Raw genomic sequence first — 22,122 nt, 5'->3', positions numbered from 1 at the left:
ACCAGTAGGCAGGGAAGATACTAGAATTCACAGTCTACTTCCATAGGAACACAACAGGAAACTGCATTAGAATCAACTGTTCATAAATACACTGTGTATTTAAAACAATATGAATGCTGAAATTAAGTTCGTAAATGTATTCGTGATGCAAGAACAAATGAGAGTGATTTAAAACACAGTTACATACAACAGCATTTCACCCCTCCTAGATGGCCGCAGCGTACACCTAAGCCCATGAACCCGTCGTCACTGTTTATTGTTTTTCAATTCCGTTCCAGTTCACTAAGCTTTATTAAACTACGAGTGATCGTTAGTTTTACAAATTAAACCGCCACGTGAAGTTGCACGGAACGTTTCCCGTGGTATCGGCAAGAAGAATAAAGGTGAGCCAGAGCCTAAATATGTAATTTGATTTAAGCAAAGCGGCGAGAGAGCCCTTTAGGTAACCGCTTTCATGTTTCAGAATCTACTGCGAGCAACAGCAGCATTTTCCGAGAAACAGCGGCCGTCCTGTACCCGCATCGGACAGGCTCATGAATACCTCCTACAACTTGCAAATGTATTTACATGCATGCTGAACCTTAGGCACGTAAGCCCCATTTATCAACGTTCGAGCATACGTATCTTATAATTATATTACAGCTCTGTTTAATGTTTCACAGAACCGCCGTGACAAGCTACTCTGGATACTTTATTATCCATCCATTAGCATCCGAGTTTGTTTCAAAGGTCAGTGAGTCTTTCAGTTCGGACGAACTTTACGCCTCACCACTATGCATGTTTTCACTATGAGCACCCCGGCACATTTTGAACGTTAGTATCTGCACCAGAACACTCTACATATTAGTTCCCCATAAAATAGGAAGCACATCCTGCACAACATTTTACACCGAGCCATATCATAAATCGTAGGACAGAGGATATGACAGGGTTCCATGGTATGTAAAACAGTAACAAGTCGACTAACATTAAATCTAAGGATACATCAGTGCATGAATTTGGAAGTAGCCATGTCTATTAACCATACATTGAGCGCATAATAAACAACCTCCTTGTATGTCTTGAAAAGCTAAAAAATGATGTTTCAACGATCCTTCCGCAGGTTCACCTACGGAAACCTTGTTACGACTTTTACTTCCTCTAGATAGTCAAGTTTGATCGTCTTCTCGGCGCTCCGCCAGGGCCGTTGCCGACCCCGGCGGGGCCGATCCGAGGACCTCACTATAGCGGCCCGAGCGAGCGACGGCGCCAGCCCGAAGCCCTCGGCCGCCTCCTGAGACCACACACCGTAGGCACAGGGCCCGGCCCTGCCCTGGCATGCCCCGGCCCGGCGGAGCGGTCCGCGGCCACACGGGGCGCTTGGGTGAAGGACCGGGACTTCGGAGGGCATCTTTCCCCCTCGGGGAAAAAGGCCCGACCGACGCGTGAGGGACCGGGGATGGCAGGGGGCGGCCCCTGTCCCCTGTCCCCTGTCCCTCTCCGAGACGGAATCCAAGTTCACCCGGCACGACGCCCCCCCCGGGTGGGGGGAAACCGAATGGCATTGCTTCCCCGGGCTGGTATACCACCCCCCCTCCCTGGAAAAGGCACTGGCGCCGGCTGGGCCCTTCCCACGCCCGAGTCCCGGCCCGACCGGGTTCCGGGCGACCGGGAAGTAGGCCCTTCTCGCGCGGCAGGGAGTCCCGGAAGAGAAGGGGCCAAGGGCCTGTGAGGGGACCTCGGCTCCTCTCGGTGGGAGGCGTGCGGAAAGGGGGGAAGCCGCCTGGCTCTTCCCCGTCCCGGCGCCTCCGACCCGGGCAAGGGGCGGTGGTGGGCTGATCGCCAGCCCGACGGCATGGCTCGGGGCCGCCCCGGCGGCTGACGTGCAGGTGGAGCGACCCTCCCTCGTTGCCAGGTACCCCGGTTAAAAAAAAAAAAAAAAAAAAAAATGATGTTTCAACATGTGATAGTCATACAATTATTATGTATACATGAACATGAATGTGGAAATTATTCAAAATTCAAACATTGGTTTTTTCAACAGAGGCCCCTGAAGAAGGGATAGGTGTCCCGAAATGCATCGGGCCACCTTCATCAATTGTTGTTGCATCAGTTAAAATGTAGTAGATTGTAAATATAGATGTGAATCATGAAGTAATGATAATCACAGACAAGTTAGAAGTGTGATATATATACCCAAACTATGCACTAGATACGGTACTGACAGCACGTCACGCACCTATATTCTCACACACAGGGATGTGTGCCATGTCGACTCTTCACCTCCTTCTGCACCAAGACACTCAGCCTGCAATGGCACTGTGTGTGTGTGTAAAGGTACGGGGCCTCTAAGGTTGGCACAATAATTGCTGCAGCCCTTAGAGGCCTTTCCTGGTCACAGTGCCCTTGGTACCCATGGTACCTTTTATAAGGGACTTGTATGTGGCCAGAGAGTTGCCAATGTGGGAGTGCCGCAGTACAGATTTAGAGAAAGAACATAGGCCCTGGGTACCTGGTTGGCAGGAACCCAGGGCACACTTTGTCAAAGAGCATTAACATCAGGCACAAAGTGGGGGGCAACCTTGGAAAAAAACTGCACTTTGCTACATCCGGTACATAAGGCACACAGCCATTACATAATACCAGTGGGCTTGGATGCATTTGACTGTTTTTTCAGTTTTATGTCACTTTATTGAGTAAAACGCTGAGATGGTCTTAAGCAAGATGGCATTGGAAAACACTCAGATAATTCCAGGTGAGCTGACAAGAAAATGCCTTGCAGTCCCTTCTGTGAAAGTCAAGGCAAACATCTTGACAGAGGTCCTGCAGCCAAGGTGTCTCCTCCTTGGAACCCCTCCTGCCTTTCAACAAGGCCTTGAATGATGTCCTTCTGGGAACCTGGTCCAAGCCCAGCACAGGGGCTCCTGTGAATAGGACAGTTGCCCGCCTCCATCGCCCTTCACCAGGCGACCCAAAATTTCTAACCAACCACCCTGACCCCAAAAGCCAGGTGGTCCAGGCCTCTACCTCGCAAGGCGCATTCCCTTCCACACCTCAGACAGGGAGTCCAAGAGGCTGGATATCTGGGGACAAGAAGATTTTTTGTTCTGCAGGCCTTGTTGTTTGGCCAGTGAACACTGCATACCTATTTGGCCGTTACGCCCATGCCCACTCCTTGTTGGAAATGGTTGTGCAGGAGCCATTCTCACCCAAGCAGTATCAGACGAGAGAGATGCAGCAAAGTTCACCATTTGTTGGGGGCTTGACACCACCGATTCGCTGGGCAGAGCACTGTCATCGACTGTGGTTGTCCGATGCCACGTCTGACTCAGAACTTCTGCCATTTTTGGAGATCTCCAGGCATCCCTTATGGACATGCCCGTTGATGGCATCTGTCTCTTTGGAGGCTAGTCAGACATAACCCTGGAGCGTTTTAAGGACTCGCAGGCTTAGGCCAAGTCTTTAAGCCTTTCGGTGACCACACACCCGCTGTCTGCTTTTCGCCCCTTTCGTGGCCACATAAGTGGCTGTCCGCTACGCCAGCCATGTCCCAGCCACAAGATTACACCAGTTCAGCAGCCTCTGCGAGTCTGCGGATCCTTTGACTCCATGGGTCCGGCGGCCAGATGTCCAGTCAGTCCACTCCTCCCCATGCAGACTCTAAACCTTCCTAGTCCTGCCCTTCAAGATCATGGGCGGCCGGTTGGTGGCTGGATCAGCCATCACCTCCACCACTGGCAAACCATCACTTCGGACAAGTGGGTTCTTCATATAGTGTGAAGGGACTATTCCCTCCCCATCAAGAGTATCCCTTCTTCCATGCCTCCGACGTACAACTGGCTGATGGAGGACCACCTGAACTTGCTTCATGAAGAAGTCAGTACTCTCTTGGCCAAAGGAGCCATAGACTAAAGCAAATCTCTTGCTTTCGCTAGGGTTCTATATCAACGTTCCGAAGTCACACCTGACTCCCTCTCAGATGCACCCTTTCTCGAAGCTGTTCTGGACACAGTGCAATTTCGGGCTTATCCGCCCGAGTGGCAAGTCCAGGATATTCAGGCTATGATGCAGATGTTTCACCCAGTTTCCTGGATTTCGGTGATACTGACTCTGAGGCTACTGGGCCTCATGCATCCTGCTAATGACACATGCCAGATGGCATATGCGGGCTGTGCAGTGGGACCTGTAGATCCAATGGGTGTAGCATCAGAGGAACCTCATGGACATTTTTTCCACATCTTGGAGGGACCTGCACAGGATTTGCAGTGGTGGCTGATTGACCGTGATTGGGTCCGTTCCATAACCAGATCACACAGTAACGACTGGTTCGTCACTTGTTGGAGCTCCGAGCGATTTGCATGACATTGAAAGCTTTTCTTCCTTCCATCAAGGGAAAACATTTCCAGATGTTCACTGACCACACCACTTCCATGTAGTACTCCAAAAAACATGGCAGTTTGGAGTCCTGGACCGTTTGTCAAGAGACTCTGCGCCTCTGGACATGGTTAGAACAGCAGAGCATACCCCTGGTGGTTCAACACCTGGTAGGTTCCCTGATTGCCAGGGCAGATAAACTCAGCCATCGATGCCTAGCGGGTTAGGAATGGCGCCTCCATCCAGAGGTAGCATAAGGTCTCTTTTAGAAGTGGGGAGAGCCTTGGTTAGATCTGTTCGCCTTCGAAGAGAAAGTGCAATGTCAGCAGTTTTGCATGCTGGAGTTTCAAGGTGGCATACACTCAGCAACACTTTTCGTCTCAGGTGGAACTTAGGCCTCCCGTACGCCTTTCCGCTAATACCACTCCTGCCCAGAATGCCCAAGAAGTATTTGTAAAATATTGCACAGAACAGTCTATTGATCATCTTTCTGCTTCCCTCTCTCAAGTCCTTCTCTTTATTTTGGCTCTTGCCCAGCAGGGCTCTGCTCTGGGCACTCTTAAAGAGTGACTTTTATCCTGGTCTGCCTTCTTGAGGCTGCCAGATCAACCCTCTTTATTTAAATCCCCTACTGTAAACAGATTTCTTAAGGGACTATATATGTTCCCTCCTGCACCATTCGTCATGCCTCGTTGGGACCTTCATATAGTTTTCACCTTCCTGATGTGCGCTCCATTTTAATCTCTGCACAACTGCTCCCTCCGGCTGCTTTCCATAAAAACAGCCTTTTTAGGGGAAACAACTTCTGCCAGGAGGTTGAGCGAATTGCAGGCTCTTTCATCCAGGCCTTCTTAGTTGACCATTTCCCCTGATAAGTTGATACTTCGCATTAGGGCCTCTTTCTTACCGAAAGTGATAACACAATTCCACATGGGACAATCACCTTGCCCACTTTCTATTCTCCTCCGCACCCCTCTACAGAGGAGGATCGACTCCACCATCTGGACCCAAAAGAGCAGCTGTTTTACCATAACCGCACCAAAGTGTTCCAGATGGATGACCAACTCTTTGTGGAGTACGTTGGATCAAAGAAAGGTTGTGCGGTGCAGAAGAGGACTATCTTGCGATGGGCCATCCTCATTCAAAATTTGCTATGCTATGGCCAAGACACAGCCTCCTGAAGGCTTAAGAACTCATTCCACCGGAGCTAAGGCAGCGACCACAGTGTTGCAACATGGTGATTCAGTCCTTGGCATTTGGGTACTGGTTCTACGTGAGTTTTTTTAAATAAAGCAGGAAGATTGGCGCTCAAGTTAATTCGCAATAAGTGTGGGAAACAAGATAAATATTACGGTGCCGCCAGGTCAGAGGAAAAACCCTAATAACCCCTGTCAATTTGCGGATAAGGATCTACACTGAAACATGCCACACTGAAACATGCAACAAAGTCTCTGACACACGTTTAGAAAATAAATGCAAAATTTGGTTCTCTCTTATTTGTGCTATAGAAAGCTGTGGTTGACACCAGTAGGTTCTGTATGTTGAAAATGTAATCATTGGAAGAATAAAGAAATATACAACCAGCTGACACGTGTTTCGTCATCTAGGAATTATCCCATGACTCTTCAGGGCTGTACGGGAAGATTTCCGAAAATGCGAAATCGCTGAACCGAAGATAATTCCAACCCGGTCAGCAAGGGTATGAGGAGCACAGTAATGGTGACTGTAGTGAAGATAGTGCAAAGTTAATACAGAAACGGGGAGGACGGGTAGGTCACCAGCCCCGTTTGCCAGATCCAACAAGAATGAGCGGGCGGATACGTCCGTTCAGTGGGTGGTCCTAAGTGCGTGTAGGTGCGTGTTGAAAATAAATCCAAAGGGAGTAAGCGAGCGGGTGCATCCATCTTACAGGAGATCCTCAGTTTGTTGCCACAGGGGAGTAGGAGATGGATCCGGCTCGCCTTTTCGGTCCTTGACATCTGTCAGGCTTTTCCAAAGGTAAGCAACTTGTCTGTTTATGCACAGTAATTGTCAGGGAACGACTCTTTAGTTGTACCTGCGACAGCAGACAGCTCAGTGTCTAGAGGGACAATGTTCGTGGGCATTTCAAGTGTGGCAGAGAGCAATGGTGAATTTTCAAAGTATTGCGGGTTTGTTGAGACAATCACACTCCTTGTGTTCCATATATATTAGGTGAAGTAATCAGTCTTTAGGTGCTGATTAGTTTTGTCTCCTGGGCACGAGACCTGCATGAATTCAAAAGATGATGTTTTTCCAAACCACAAAAATAGTTTCCAATCAGCACTCACAATGAAATTTCAAATAATGTATTCAGTAATTCATATGTAGTTCTAATTTCTCTTATTATAAAGTTTTCTTTTCTTTGTCAACTTGCCCTTTGTGTTCAATGGTAATAATGTTAAGATCACATTACATTTTTAATATGTCATCTTTAGAACCTTCTTTGGATGACGTGCCCTATGCATTTCGGGGCTGGACCCTTCTTCAGGGGTTAGTTTCTGCAATGTAATGATATATATTAATTTTAGAAGCTGAAAACTACCTTAGATTCTTAATCTAATCGACATATTTACTAGAGCACTAAATGAAAAGTAGAAAAAATAAATAATAGAAAGCAGTGAAAAGACGCAAGCTGACATGCATGCCTGGTGAGTCCATGTGTATAATGCCCAGAAGGTGTCTGTTTGGTATTCTTCTCAAGTTAAATGACGTGCGCGGAAACTCTTGTGTGATGAGTCATGAACGCATGAAGAAATCGAATCATGCTCCTCCTAAATTCACTATTGGTGCACGGAAATAGAATTTCGGATTTTTAACGCTTGTGAAAACTGAACGATGATGACATATAGTAAATCCAAACTTTTTTAGATAAATATATTTGGCTCGACAGGCGGTTTGTGCTGCAGTACATTAATCAGTTATAAATAGTGGTGGAGGAGCCGTATCATCCATAGTATCATGCACGTGGGAATAATGCAAGCCCTCAATCAAGTGTTCATGAGACTTGTAGTTTGATCATGTCTAACATGGCTGCTGTGAAGTAAAGCAAAGAAAGTATAGCATAATCCTCGATTCCAGTCCTGACATAGAATTCTATAAGTTGGTGGTACCTCCAGTGAAGGATTACTTCATGGCTTGATACCTTCATACCAGTTATTATGATCACATAATATTCTCCATGACAATTAATCTGTCTTCAGACCCAAATGCAACATAATCTGCTCCTATCCACGGGGTAGATGGTACCCTACGTATCCATGGCAGCAGTGCCACCCTGCCTGCCAAAACACAAACCTCTTTAATGTAAATACCCTCCTGGTGCACAATAAAAAGAATGATGCACTAATGACACTAGGGGCTTTTGACCTCCATTGCTAGGGGGGTGACGAAAATGAACCCAAATGTGTGCTTTCGAGGCAGATTGCTGTATTTCAATAGGCACATTGTTGGTGTTGGGCCATGAATTTCTGTTCTTGCGTGTTTTTATATGTTCCATCAGCATTAGGGCCATGATACAAATGTTTCTTTGGTTATCTTGCTATAATTTACATTATTGTCCAGGCGCTATGTTCTCAAGTTCTAATATATGCAAAATAAAAGGTGAACTATGTGTGAAATAGACAAATATTCAAAAGTGTATAACAAATGTGAAAGATACATAACCCATAACAAATCTTTAGGGGTTTTAAAACGTGTACTGAGCTGATATTGAGATGATATAATACTACGAATGTGTTTGAGAAGTAGGTTTACAGATAACAAATGCAGATTAGAAGAATACAATATAAATGTAAAATTAACTAAAGGTATTTTTAAGAATTGACATGAAAATGTACTTCCACATATCTGATGTTATACATTGTAATACTCCGAAATTGTGTATTTTATTTGTATTAAGTTGTTTAAATTGATAAATTTGGTGTGACAAGGAAGAGGAGGTTCATGGTATATATTTCCTAGTAAGCGATGCTTGCATAAGCAAAACTAAATGCTATGAATAACAAAAGTTCCATTTGATCGCAAACATAATATTGAAAACAAGGAATCTATGATAGGATCTTCATGAACATCATGTAATGAAAATATAAAGGAGACAACAACATCAAAGGGCAGACTAACTGGCAGCAAGTGACATTTTACATTTTTCGAGTAAGCAGTGTTAAAAATTATTCTAAGAAATACATGATTTCTAGAGCGCATAGAATTGGAGAAGGAGACTATTTAAATAAAAAATGCATTTTTTTTCCAAATTCTGGAAGAATTTAATTTACTACGCCTAAGTTAAATTAAAATAATGATTGTTAAGCATTGAGGTAGTTCATTCTGTCAAATATCAATTATCTTTTCTCTCCTTGTCTATTTTTATTTTTAAAACTGGTGATTACAGTATTGAATGTTTTTATTTTAAAAGACGTGGATTGGTAACAGACGGCGCAAATATCGTTTGATGGGGATTGAAGTTCCACCACCAAGAAGGGGCCCTGCTGACTTTTCTGATCAGCATGAAGCTGGTACTTCGTCCTCAATGATGTCGGGAGATAATTCGGGACTAGATGGAATTGACGATGACAGAAATGATGACGTATCAATCTGCCTGTCTGAAGGAAGTTCTCAAGGTATTCTTTCAGAAAACTTTCTTTTTTAATATACCTTTTAAATCTGAGGTGCTCACTGTTAAATTTGCTATGTCTGAGTTCTTTAAGATAATGTTGGAAGTTATCCAAAGCTTGTAAGAATTTGGAAACAAAGCAATATGTAAAAATTATTGTATGTGTTCATGCTTTTTGAATTGTTGCCGCTTAGGGTTCCAAGACCAGTGAAGATGGAGTTTATGCAGGATGTGAAGGCCGTGACAAGCAAGTGTCATAGTATACAAATATCAGCTAGATGTTACTAACAGTTTCAATTAGCCTGTATATTGATAGTTAACAGTCTGAGTGCAGTCCTGTGAACTTTGTGAGGTGAACACTCTCTGCTGACAAATTGCAGTATGCGAGAAGTCAGGCATTCAGCCCCAATAAGGCATACTTTCATCGCTAGTAGTCAGGTTTATTGAGTACCATAAACTAGGTAATGTGTTCTCACAGCTTAGACCTGTCTGATATGTGGCAAGTAGTGGAGAAAGACAAGTTTTATTGTATAAAAACAGAAGTTATGCTGTATAAATGTAATTGGGAGTTGAGTATCAGGTACGGGGTCCCGTGGCACGTATGTTAATATCCATGCAAAAATAATTTGCGAAAAATACACAAACGGCTGAGTATTTTCTTTCTGAATGCACCCCCTTTACATTAGACATGACTGAATGCGCCATGTGACAAGTTCTTATTGTAAATGGAGGTATTTTTGTTATTTTTCTCCGTAAATGATGGACTGGTTGATGGGGGTACTTATGCTTCACCTTTGTGAATGTAATCACTGCTAAACAAATAAAGATGGTGAGAGAATGCAGGGTTCTTTGGTGGCTGAATGCCCATATGGACCGAGGTACTTTTGAAGAGCGAGATTTGAATCCATTCTGGAGGGGTGATTGCTCTCTGTCTTTCTTGAAGGCTCTGCATGGGAGTTCCAGATAATGTGCAGACTTTAGTGGTAAAATGAAGTTATAGGACAGTCCTTATGCACAGTTTGTGAGACAAGAGGTACCTAGATAGTATATATACTTTAGTGGGATTGTAGAATGCTTGATCAGTGATCTGAGAGCATAGATGTCTCCTCAGTGTTTGTCTCTATTCATTATATTGCATACCTGTCTCATTCTCAGATCTATTTTTCCCTGAGTTGAGAAATGGGAACACCAGTATAAACATTTTGTTTGGTGAAGAGTGCCTTGAGATTTTAAGAATAGGCTATCCAGGCATTCAGATGGATACTTCTACCTACAAAATGATCATCTTTTGAATTCTCCAAGGCGCCTGGCTGTATTTGGAAACATTTCCAATAGCTCATGTTCACCGATGGGCGCGACGGTTGGACTTCGCTTCAATGTTGCCCTACCTTTGCAAGGAGTGTTATATGCACCACCCCTGTGCACTAATTCAGTTTCTTTTTTTCCATGCCCTTCAATGCAGATCTGATTCTGCAAAAACGTTTGTTGATGGTTTACTGACATCCAAAACTATTTTGCTTACAGGGATGTCTGCCCCCAAACTCTACAAGCTTCAAGCCATACCACATTTGCGAGAAACAGATGTCGATCATAACAAAGTGTCTCTGTGTTTTCTCTGATTCAAAGTCAAGTGACTAATGCTCCCTGATGCATCCGACTTCCATCAGGAAGCGAAAGGCAAAGCTTTACATGGGCGAGCATAGGAAGAAGGGCAGTCACACTCCAAATCATAGGCCAGCTCCAAGTCTTAGTCTCTATCAAGGTCCCCACCCCGGGTAAGTCTTAAGAGGAAGTCAAAGATCAAGTCTTGGCATAAACACTAGAACTCCAGATGGGAGGCCACCCCCTTTTTTCCTACATCAAGGAAGGTATACTGTGTCTGCACTCAAAAACCCTGACACCACGCCATGTGTCCAATAATGACCCCATTCCATAGTTGAAGCCAGTGCATTTTGAATTTCCTGGGCCATCTGCATCTTCACAGCAGCTCCTCCAGAAAATTCTTGGTCCCCCTTGAGTGTCTTCGGGCACCATGGGTTTGCTGGGGCCCCCACTTGCGGACTGACCCAGTTAGGCCTCTGCAGCTGCCATTTGTTTGTACTGTCAATCACTCCCTGGAGGCCAGGTCTGTACCAATCAGGCTAATGCCAGTCCTGGCTTTAGAGACTCATCTCCTGATTCCAGTTTTGGGTCTGATCCGAGCTGGCGCCTCACCATGAGAACACAGCCAGTGGTATTGGAAGGTTCCCTGGTAGTTCCTCTGCCTCAGTGGCAGTGCCTTTAGGACCTAAAGGCCATGTTTGGCTCAGTGTCAGATGTACATGAAATTCTTGATGATCCACATAGTAGAAATTATGAGGAATGGGGTGACCCCTCACTATACTAATGATAGGCTTTATCTAGACCTCCATAATGTAAGAGTTCTTGATTACTCACCAGAAAAATGAGATCAGAGACATTCGGCCTCCTACCAAGGAAAGTGCAGCTTTTGCTGTGGTTGTATTAAGCACAACAGAGGTTTTGAATCAACAACTGCCTACCGTAGAAACTAAAGGTAATCTTTTGATGGAAATCTTGCAACCTGGCCCTTTATTTTCAGAGCCTTTTGTCTCCCTTAAGTGAAGCCCGGAGAGCTGCGGTGTGAGTAAAGCACTGCTTGGTGGCGCTTGTGGGTCATCCTATATATAGCCGCCACAGGCATGCTTCGATCGACCTAGCTTTTCTGGTTCTACACCCTTCACCAGAAAACCTTGTAAGCTGGTTTTCCTGGAGGAATATTTATGATCGGCATCGTGCACCGTTTCTCTTCCCCAACAAGGCACTGCGCGTGTAGAATGCTTTGTTTGTTAGAAAGTTTATTTCCACCATAGAGCTTGATCAGACTGCGTTGGAGCTTTGCAGCATTCAACACCACTCTGCCTACGAAAAAGAAAATGAAAAACGGAAGCTCGACTACATATTGGGACAGACTTCCCGGCTTCCAAGTAACAAATGCCTGTCAAGAATGACCGTCTCAGGGTTACGGACACAAAGAAAGAACTATTCCAACTGTTGCCTTGGTGCAGAGCCAAGTACACTCACTCCGATTCACACGACTTGTGCAATTTGTACCTATCTCCAGAGCACAAAGAAAAACAGTGCGCCGCCTGTGCATTGTTCAAGAACAAGAAAACTCTTCGGACACAACAAGATTGTCGCCTTGCACACACAATGGGGCAAGCAGCTGAGGCAGAATTCAACCGTGGCGCGGACAGCAAGGCACGCTCTTCAACAGGAGACAGGATGATCATAGCCAGCCCACACTACACCACGTCTGAAACATCGTCAGGGGACAAACATGCTCCGGTACAGCCCTGCTCCGGTACAGCCCACGTCACTGACGTCAACCACCATCTCTGGGTCAAAGACCCAGACAACGCTACATATCGTGAGTACTTTTAACCCCCATACAAAGAAAATACTACACTCGTCATTACCACTACCCAGCCATGGTGCACCACAACCTGCAGGTTCAGGCTGACACTGTGAGCATGCCTTGGAGCTGAGAAGGGATGAGAATATTCTCTATCCCAATCAGGCATCCGGGCCACAATAAGAGGTTGGTTCTGGCGCACTACCGGCATTTAAACGCAAATCAGCACTTACCGACCCTTCGACACCTAGGCTTTACTCGCCAAAAACATCGGTACTGAATAGCGCCAGGCAAACCCTCAAACAGGCATCAGAACCAAACATATGCTCGGCCTTAAGTGGAACAGAACCAAAATAAACTTCGTATCTGAGGGCTGAAAAAGAACACAGACACACTTGTAAACCGAAGAAAATCCATGACTCTGGGATTTCTAAACCACATACTGTTTCTAAAAATATGGCAAAGCCGCCAAAGAAACAAAAAACACAAACTACCAAAACCACTCAAGACCAGGTGGTAGTACGTGAGGGATTGCAGCATTTTATCCAGGAGAAACGCAAGAATACTACAAAATGAAAGGCAGACGACTCCAACTTTCCTCAGCCTTCACCAAAGACTTACAATTGGAACACTGGGCCACAAGCCCTATAATTTTTTGTCTACCTGACTAGCCTTAAAATCACCCTTTCCACAGAAAGAAGAAGAGGGAGAAATACAAGACACTGATTCCCAAGGCACACAAGATACTCAAGATACTCAACATACACCTGACCCATGACGTGGTAGTACCAGATCAAAAAATTGAACTCCCTGTGCCTACGAAAGCTTCTCCCCCATTGGCACTCTGTTGTATTATAATGTAATCCAAGTGCTGCAGAGTATCATAAGCTCCCAATCCATTCTAAGAAGGAGGAAAGTGATTTGCTAGTAGAAACACTTTCGCACACAGAACACACAGTCCAGTAGTTGCCTATGGTTGGATCCATTATTAATGTTTTCAAGGAAGTGTTCAAGGACCCAGTCAAATCAAGAATGCTGATGCCAAGAACTGAGAAAAATATAGACCCTCACCAACCGACCCAGCCTACATTTGAGGGAATCCCCCAGCCGACTCCCGCGTTGTCACAACTGCCAGAAAAAGGGCAGGTGCACAAGGCACTGGTGAGGCACCTCCTCCAGATGATAAATAAAGTAAAAGGATTGACGCTGCTGATAAAAAAGTTGCCACTGGGCATGCTAATCGTTGGAGAATTGCCAATTCTATGTGCCTACTCTCACGTTGCAACAGCGCAACCTGAGATGAAATGCAAGAGCTCTTGCAACATCTCCAGGAAGGATATAAAAAGCGGGAAGAAGAGGTAGTCAACGAGGGAAATCCAATCTCAAACGCGGCCATCAAATGTGCCAAAACACATCTGTCTTGCTCAGAAGACAAGCGTGTCTACTCATTTACAGGTTCAAACCCAAAGTACAGCAGCATATTCTAAATGTCCAAATGTCCCCTTTGATGGGGAACATTTCTTTGGACCAGCTGTAAACACTCAGCTCAAAAAAGTAAAAAAAAAAGGGCACTGCCAAATCAGTGGATGCCTTACAGACCACAATGCAAAAACAACAGCCCTTTTGGAGGTACCAGGGTAGAGGAGCTGCAAAAGCTTATACCTCAGAAAATACTACCTATCGGCTCTAAAAACAGCAATACCACCAGCAAGTGAGTGGCTACTATTGTGGAGGTTATAAAAATAATAAAGGCCAAGGAAGATGGCACCCCCAACAAGGGCACCTGCACCTCACCAGCTAAATGACTTGCCCATACTTACCCGACCACAAAACACCAGTCGGGGAAAGGCTGCAACAAGTCCACCACCTGTCGCAAAACATTACATCAGACCGATGGGTATTAGAAATTGCCAGACAATGGTATTGCCCAGAACTACTTCAACAACCACCACATATTCCACCCAAAAAGCAGGTCTTAAATCCACAGCATCTACACCTGCTCAGAGAAGAAGTAAAAGCATTACTACAACAAACATTTGCAATGCAAATGGTCTCGAATTTGTGAGAGTTTAAGCTATTGACATTGTAAATGACAATGGGCCAGATTTACAACCTGCAAAATAGCGGCTCGCAAATACAGCGTTTTGCCGTAGTGACGCCGGAAACGCCAGAGTCCAGCCCGTCTGCGCCTGTCAGCGTCCCGGAGGCGGCTGGAGCGGCGGACTGGGCGGTAACAACGCATTTGGTATATCTTTTGCCATTATGGTGTGCTATACGTCGCTTGAATTACGGGCTTTGCAAGAGGTTTCTTGTGCTTGTCACAAAGTCTTTCCCGGCCGCTATAGGGGCAAGAGACGATGCCCTGGTTGTGGTTGGTTTCCAGGCATTACCCCGATCACTATACTTAATAGGGAGGAGGTTAGTGTAAAACATCTCTGTCTGCTTTTAAATACCAGATCAGTGCACAGACATGCTCAGGACATCTATGACCTTCTGGCCAATGATAAACCGTTATGTCTGATGCTGACAGAGACATGGCTAGGAGATTCATCTAACCCCGATATAGCCATAGCAATTCCCCCAGAATACAATATCTACAGGCAAGACAGATCGAAAGGGATGGGCGGTGGTGTGGCACTGGTAGTGAACAAACTCGTCGCCTTTTCTATTATCCCTATGGATGACATCACAGGATCGGAATCCCTTGCTTTTACTATAGCATTGGTGCCCCATCAATCTTTTAAAGGGCTTTTAGTTTACAGGCCCCCTGGACCAGTTGGATCCTTTTTTGACGAGCTCCAGCCGGTAATTTCGACGCTGGCTCTGAGATCTGAGCACTGTATTCTGGCCGGGGACTTTAACTTCCATATGGAGGAGAAACAGAACCCTGAAGTGATCGAATTGGTTGATATCACAGCCTCCTTAGGTCTTGCCCCCTACCTTTCCGGACCAACGCATGGAAAGGGTCATACCCTGGATCAGGTTTTTTCCACGTCTCCCTTGGAGGTGTTGGCACATTTGCCGGTGCTTTGGTCAGACCATAGGCTGGCTAAATTCTATATATTTAGCACAAAGAAACCATCTAGCATTGCTCCTAGGCAGCAGGGTCGAGCCCCTAGGGCCCTTCATCGGGTGACTCCTGAAATGTTAGCCCAGGCGGCCCTTGATCATCCTTGCCCTGTGACGGGAGACTTGGAGAGGGATCTAGAGTCCTTGCAAGCATGGTTAATGAATAGGCTGAACGATCTAGCACCTGAGATGGCCCCCCAACTAACATCTAAGCGGGTCTCGGCCCCTTGGTTCACTGAAGCACTATCGGCCTCTCGACGGCAGTGCAAGGTGGCGGAAAGGGCATGGCGGTCTCAATATGATCCCATGGCCAGGCTTGCCTATAGGACAGCGGTTTAAGCATACCATCTGGATATTCTCCTTGGAAAGAAAGATTACTTGGCAAGGAGGATAGAGGCCGCTTCAAATTCCTGCAAAGAGATTTTTACGATCGTCAGGGAGTTTACTGCCCCTCGATCCAATTCAACCCAGGCTACCCCCTCTGAGCCGTGGGTTTCTGCCCTTGCCGATTTTTTCACCTACAAGATCAAACTGATTCAGGATTATTTTCCCTTGAAGGTGGTTGAAGTACCCCCTAGTTTTGAGGACAGCTCTGCTTTGGTGGCCCCGGTGGGTCCAGTTCTGGCGGATTTTCCGCCTATTTCATCTATATCTTCTCTGGCACTTATGGCCAATCTTAAACCTGGGTCGCCTCTTGACCCTTGTCCGGCCAAATTTCTGGCTAAAATGGCTGAAGTGGTGAATCCGCTGGCAAACCCACTTTTGAATCTCTCCTTGAGTCGGGGGGTGGTACCACAGGTCTGGAAACAGGCGAATGTTATCCCCCTCCTTAAGAAACCTGGTCTTGATCCTGAGGTTCTGGCCAACTACAGGCCGATTTCTCTTCTTCCTGCGCTGGTCAAGATCTTGGAGAAGTATGTGCACACCATGCTCTCCAATTTTCTGGAATCGTACAATATGCTGCACCCCACTCAATCTGGCTTCCGCCCCAATTTAAGCACCGAGACGGCGCTCTTGGAGGTGTCTGAAGCCATTAAAGAGGCACTGGACTCGGGAGGCAAGGCTATGCTTGTAATGCTAGACCTGTCGGCGGCGTTTGACACCGTCCCCCATGAGGGTCTCCTCGCCAGACTTTATGAGATCGGTCTGAGGGGGACGGTGCTCAGCTGGTTTAAATCTTTTTTGGCTGACCGTCGACAAACGGTCTGGGTCCCACCTAGCTCTGCCATGATGCCGCCTTTGGGAATCGGAGTTCCGCAGGGTTCTGTGTTGAGCCCGACTCTTTTTAACATCTTTATGACCCCTCTGGCGGCACTGGCTGAGTCTTTTGGGACCCAGATGGCTTCCTACGCCGACGATACCCAGCTCCTCTTTACGTGCAGGAAAGGAGAAGATTTTGATGGAGAGAGTATCCATGAGTGCCTTGGGGCTGTTTTCAAATGGTTCCAGCTTAACTGCCTCAAGTGCAACTCAGATAAATCTGAGGTACTCTTCTTCGGTTGTTCATCCGATCCAGATTGGCAGGAATGGTGGCCGGTCAACATGTTCCCTCCAGCGGGCTCGTCCCAGCTGGCAAAGAACTTGGGGGTCAAGATTGACAATGGTCTGGCGTTAAGATCTCAGATCCTTGGTCTTACTGGAACATGCTTTGGCCTCCTCAGGATGCTCCGTAAGTTCCTTCCGCTGCTTTCTGAGGAGCACAGGAAGACGACGGTGCAGTCCTTAATAGGCTCAAGACTGGATTATTCCAACGTCCTGTATCTTGGCCTGCCGTAATATCTCCTATAACGGCTGCAGGTGGTCCAGAACACGGCCGCAAGGGCCATTTTTGGTCTGCACAGGCGAGCCAGAGTTTCTGGTCTTCTGCAGTCGCTGCATTGGCTGCCTATCCGTAAGCGGATAGTTTTCAAGGCTTTGACCCTGGCCCATAAGGCGCTTTACGCCTCGGGAGCCAAATATCTCCAGAAGAGGCTTGCCTTTTACCATCCGGCCAGATCTTTGAGGTCTGAAGCACTGTTCCTCGCTGTGGTCCCACGAGTAAAAAAGGCCCGGATTGGAGGTTGCTCTTTTAATCTGTTGGCGCCACAGCTTTGGAATACTCTGCCCCTAGCATTACGTAGTACCTCTAATCTGTTGAACTTCAGGAAGGGCCTTAAAACTTGGCTTTTCGCCCTGTAGGTTGCTCTTTCCTCTTTTTGCCTGGGCTGTTATTTTACTGTGTTGTGTTTTTTCTTTTGTTACTGGTTCGTTAATAAAAGCGCCGGGACACTCCATGGAGTAGCCGTGCGCTATAGAAAAACCAAAATAACATAACATAACATAACACATTTTGACTCATTTGCGACTCGCAATTTGCGAAGCGCTATTTGGCATGTACAACAGTGTGTTTAACACTGTTTGGGATTCCCATTGGGTTCGCAAATTGCGGGTCTCATGAATATTAATGAGCCTCTTGCAATTTGTGAGCCCATTGGGAATGACAGGCCCTCCCAGCTGGGCTCTGCAGACCACCATGTCTCGGACTGCTTTTAAATAAAGCAGTTTTTTTTTTAAATGCAACCCGTTTTCCAACCATGAAAACGGGATGCAAAAAAAAAAAAACTGAAACGTTTTCGGTTCAGTTTTTAGAGACAGTCGCAAAGTGGAATGGGTTCCCCGGGTAACCCCTAAAATTGCAATTGCATTATCACCCTCTTGAAGAGGGTTGTAATTTGCGAGTGTTTTACGACTGCAATTACCGTCACAAAATATTCATACATTGTTTGCGGACGCAATTAGGAAGGGAACGCCCCTTCCTAATAGCGACTCGCAATTCCTAAATAGCGAGTCGCAAATAAATTGTGACTCGCTATTTAGGAGTTGTACATGGCCATGGGCCATTTTGCATACGCGAACTCTTTTGCGCGTACAATTTAGGGTCATACATCTGGCCTAATGCCTTTTCTTTCTCTGTTTTGATAAATAACATTAATAAAAGGCATTGTGATTTGCAATGCTAATAGCTCAATCTTTTGTAAATGCGAGACCTATTGCATTTCAAACAAGCAGCCACCATTGTCCTGGGCTGCTTGGAAGTGGAAGCGCGCATGGCGCACTGAATGTTGCAGGAAAGCATGTCGTGCCTGCAGTAGGAGAAATTCATTAAAGAAAAAAGTGCTGACAGACTAAATAAGACGTACCGTGTAACAGCCGAATTAAAAGGACTAGTCCTTATGGAAGGTTACCAATTAAGACAAGGCGGTACTAAGTAGGGACTAACAAGCCTATTAATGATCAGAAGTCAACATTTACGGATGACAATGACACAAGCCAATAACAAATATGGGCGGCGTGGGGCGGGGCTTCAAGTCCATACTCCAATACAGCATGCCAGGCAGAGCAGCGCATACGCTGCCCAGGCTCGACGTAAAAAGAGGCCATCGAAATAGTCCCAGGCAAACATCAAAACAAAGGAGTCTACTCCCTCTTTTTCTTTATACCAAAGAAAGATGGAACCCTAAGACCCATTCTGGACCTGTGGCCACTCAATCGCTACATACTATCACAGCGCTTTCACATGGTCACATTACATGATGTAATACCGCTACTCCTAACAGGCGCCTTGTTGACTGCACTAGACCCGAAGTATGCTTACTTCCATGTTCCAATCCATTCAGCACACTGAAAATTCCTGAGGTTTGTGGTAAGTGGACATTATTATCAATTCAAAGTACTACCCTTTGGGGGTAACAACAGCCCAAAGGGTCTTCAAAAGGTGCTATTGGCAAAACTAAGAAGAGAAAACATTCATGTGCTTCCCTACCTCGATGATTGGCTAAGCGAGAGTCCCAACAAAAATCAATGCCAATCTGACACTCAAAAGACAATAAATCTATTGCATAAATTGGATTTCTCAATGTGGCAAAATCACATCTCTAACCATCCCAGATACAACCGTATCTCGGGTCAGTACTTAATACCATATTGGGGAAATCTTACTCCAATTTCCAAAGAGTTCTCAATCTCCAAAACCAACTGGATGTCTTTCAGCCAAATCATCATCATCTACCAGTCAAAGCAGTGATGTACGAACTAGGAATGATAACATCTTGCAAAGCAATAGTGCCCCATGCTCGTCTACACATGAGATCCCTCCAGGAGTGTTTAGCATCTCAATGGTCATCAGCGGGAGAGATCACAATGTTGGCTTCACCCAAGGTCCATCAAGCTCTGTTGTGGGGGAATACTCCAAACATATTAACAGGGAGAACCCTCAAGCATCCATTCCCGCAGATCACAGTCACAACCGATGCATCACTTCTGGGATGGTGAGCTCATACAAAGTACATTGTGGTTCGGGGACACTGGGCAGAACAACAATAGGTTCCATACGTCAACCTATTATAGCTACTAGGCATTGCAATAGCTCTCAAAGCATTCCTCGCGAGTATAGCAGGGAAGACAGTCCTTCTACGCACAGACAATATGACTGCAATGCATTACATTCAGAAACGGGGGCACCCATTCCATACAATTATCCAAACTGGCACAGAATATATGGAAGTTGGCAAACAGTCACAACATCCAACTCTCAGCATAATACATACCAGGGAAGGACAACACAATTGTGGACCTCCTCAGCAGAACACATCAACAAGTTCACATGTGGGAAATACGCAGTATGTTACTACAGCAATACTCCCAACCGTGAGAAACCCCCACACTAAACCTGTTTGCAACCGTGGAAAATGCAAAATGTCAAACCTTTGCATTCAGACATGCACACCAATAATCCACGGCCAATCCTCTGTGGATGAACTGGTCAGGGATATGTGCATACGTTTTTCCTCCTCTGCCACTCATACCTTCTGTGGTCAGGAAACTCAAAAATACTTCAATTACCCTAATTCAGATTGCAATCTTGCTCCTGAGGTCATAGAATTTCGATACCTCAGTCTACCGTACGAATGTATGAATATTCTCAAAGAGGCAAGTAGACCTACTGGAGGGGGTTGCTATGGAGCAAAATGGAAACGTTTTGTGCATTACAAGTACAACACAGCACATTAACCAATCCTACCCAACAGAGCAACAATTCATATGTTACCTTTTACACTTGCCAAAGTCACCTCAATACACATACATTTAGCGGCTATTGCATCATAATTACAAAACAGGAAACACTAGTAACTTTTCTGCATTCCTGTAATCAAAGCATCCATGGAAGGATTATAAAGATTCATTCCACCACGTGCCACTCCAATACCAGCGTGGAATCTAAACATTGTCTTAACACGACTTATGGGGCTACCATTAGAGCCACTACATAGTTGCAAACTGCAATTCTTAACATGGAAAGTGTCTTTTCTCGTAGCAATAACATCCTTACGAAGAGTCACTGAAATACCTGCACTCACAATAAAGAACCTTAATTTCAAGTGTTCTCAAAAAAAGTGCGTCTACAAACTAACCCAAATTTTTTACCCAAGGTCATTTCTCCTTTTCATTTAAATCAAATCTTGGAGTTACCGGTTTTCTTTCCATAACCAGAAACTGACGCAGAACGTGCTTTACATACACTAAATGTTAAAAGGGCACCTATTTACTAGGTAGAACGCACTAAACACTTCAGAAAAACCAAATAAAACTTTGTATCTTTTTTTAAATATAACTAAAGAAAACACTATATTCAAAGCAGGTATAGCAAGGTGTGTTGGTAAATGCATCCAAATCTATAATCTGGAGCAAACACTAACAACTGTGCCAAGAGCTCATTCAACAAGGAAAAAAGGGGCAGCCATGTCCTTTTTCGGAAATGTCCCTTTTAATGACATTTGCAATACTGCAATATTGATAAACCCACATACTTTCAAAAAACATTATTGTTTGGATGTTCAATCAAGACAACAAGCTCTAGTTGGACAAACAGTCCTTCGCACATTATTTCAAACAATCACACTTTCTTATACCTAAAGCCACCACTTGGAGGGGGTACTGCTTTACAATCTACGCACAGCATGTGTATCTGCAACCAATACATGCTACAAATAGATTATTTTACTTACCTTGTATTGTAGTGTGTGGTGCTGTAGACTCAAATGTACCCTCCTTCCTCCCCGGCAGGTATGAAATGGTGACAAAATACCTACAAACACAGTATGTCCAACAGAGAACGTTTACTAAGCAGATAATATCCGCACTCTGTACATGGCAAGGGCAAAACAAAACTTTCTAACAAAGTGTTAGACATGCATAATTCCTCCAGGGGGAGGAGAGATGCCAATAAAACTTCCTCCAGGAAAAACAGCTTGCAGAGTCCGGATCCAACAAGAGATGGCAGGAGTATGCATAGCATGTGAATCTATCTGCAGCACCACACTCTACGAATAGATGCTTACAGGGGAAGTAACAAGATTCTTTCAATATGTAGGCCTGGATCTTCTGACAGAATCTTATTAGTACCCTTCCTTCAGCAACAAGCAGCCCAGTTTATCTACTGCCTTCAATATCATGACTTATGAAATAAAGTATTGCTCATCTTCTCGTGAATGTAGCTTTGATATACTCCAGCCTCTGGCCTGTACACAGGTTAGGTTACTTGATCAAGGGGTCACATCCTTGCATATCTTCTTCAGCCAATCTTCACTGATAAGCTGAATATTGCCATGTGAATGAGTCA

General features: G+C 45.3%; 1 protein-coding gene across 3 annotated transcripts in view; it reads left to right on the top strand.

Moving 5' to 3' along the window:
* Nucleotides 1-22,122, top strand: part of HDX (highly divergent homeobox) — a 249,858-nt gene that overhangs the window by 113,354 nt on the left and 114,382 nt on the right. For all 3 annotated transcript variants that reach the window (XM_086918767.1, XM_086918768.1, XM_086918769.1), the window contains one exon: nucleotides 8,786-8,990. In XM_086918767.1, the coding sequence (XP_086774893.1) occupies nucleotides 8,786-8,990 (205 nt within the window). The remainder of the gene's footprint in view (nucleotides 1-8,785; nucleotides 8,991-22,122) is intronic.

Source organism: Lissotriton vulgaris, chromosome 4_1, assembly GCF_964263255.1.
Source record: "Lissotriton vulgaris chromosome 4_1, aLisVul1.2, whole genome shotgun sequence".
NCBI lineage: Eukaryota > Metazoa > Chordata > Amphibia > Caudata > Salamandridae > Lissotriton > Lissotriton vulgaris.
Note: the sequence above shows the minus strand (reverse complement) of the source record. Positions and strands in the feature narration are given on the sequence as shown.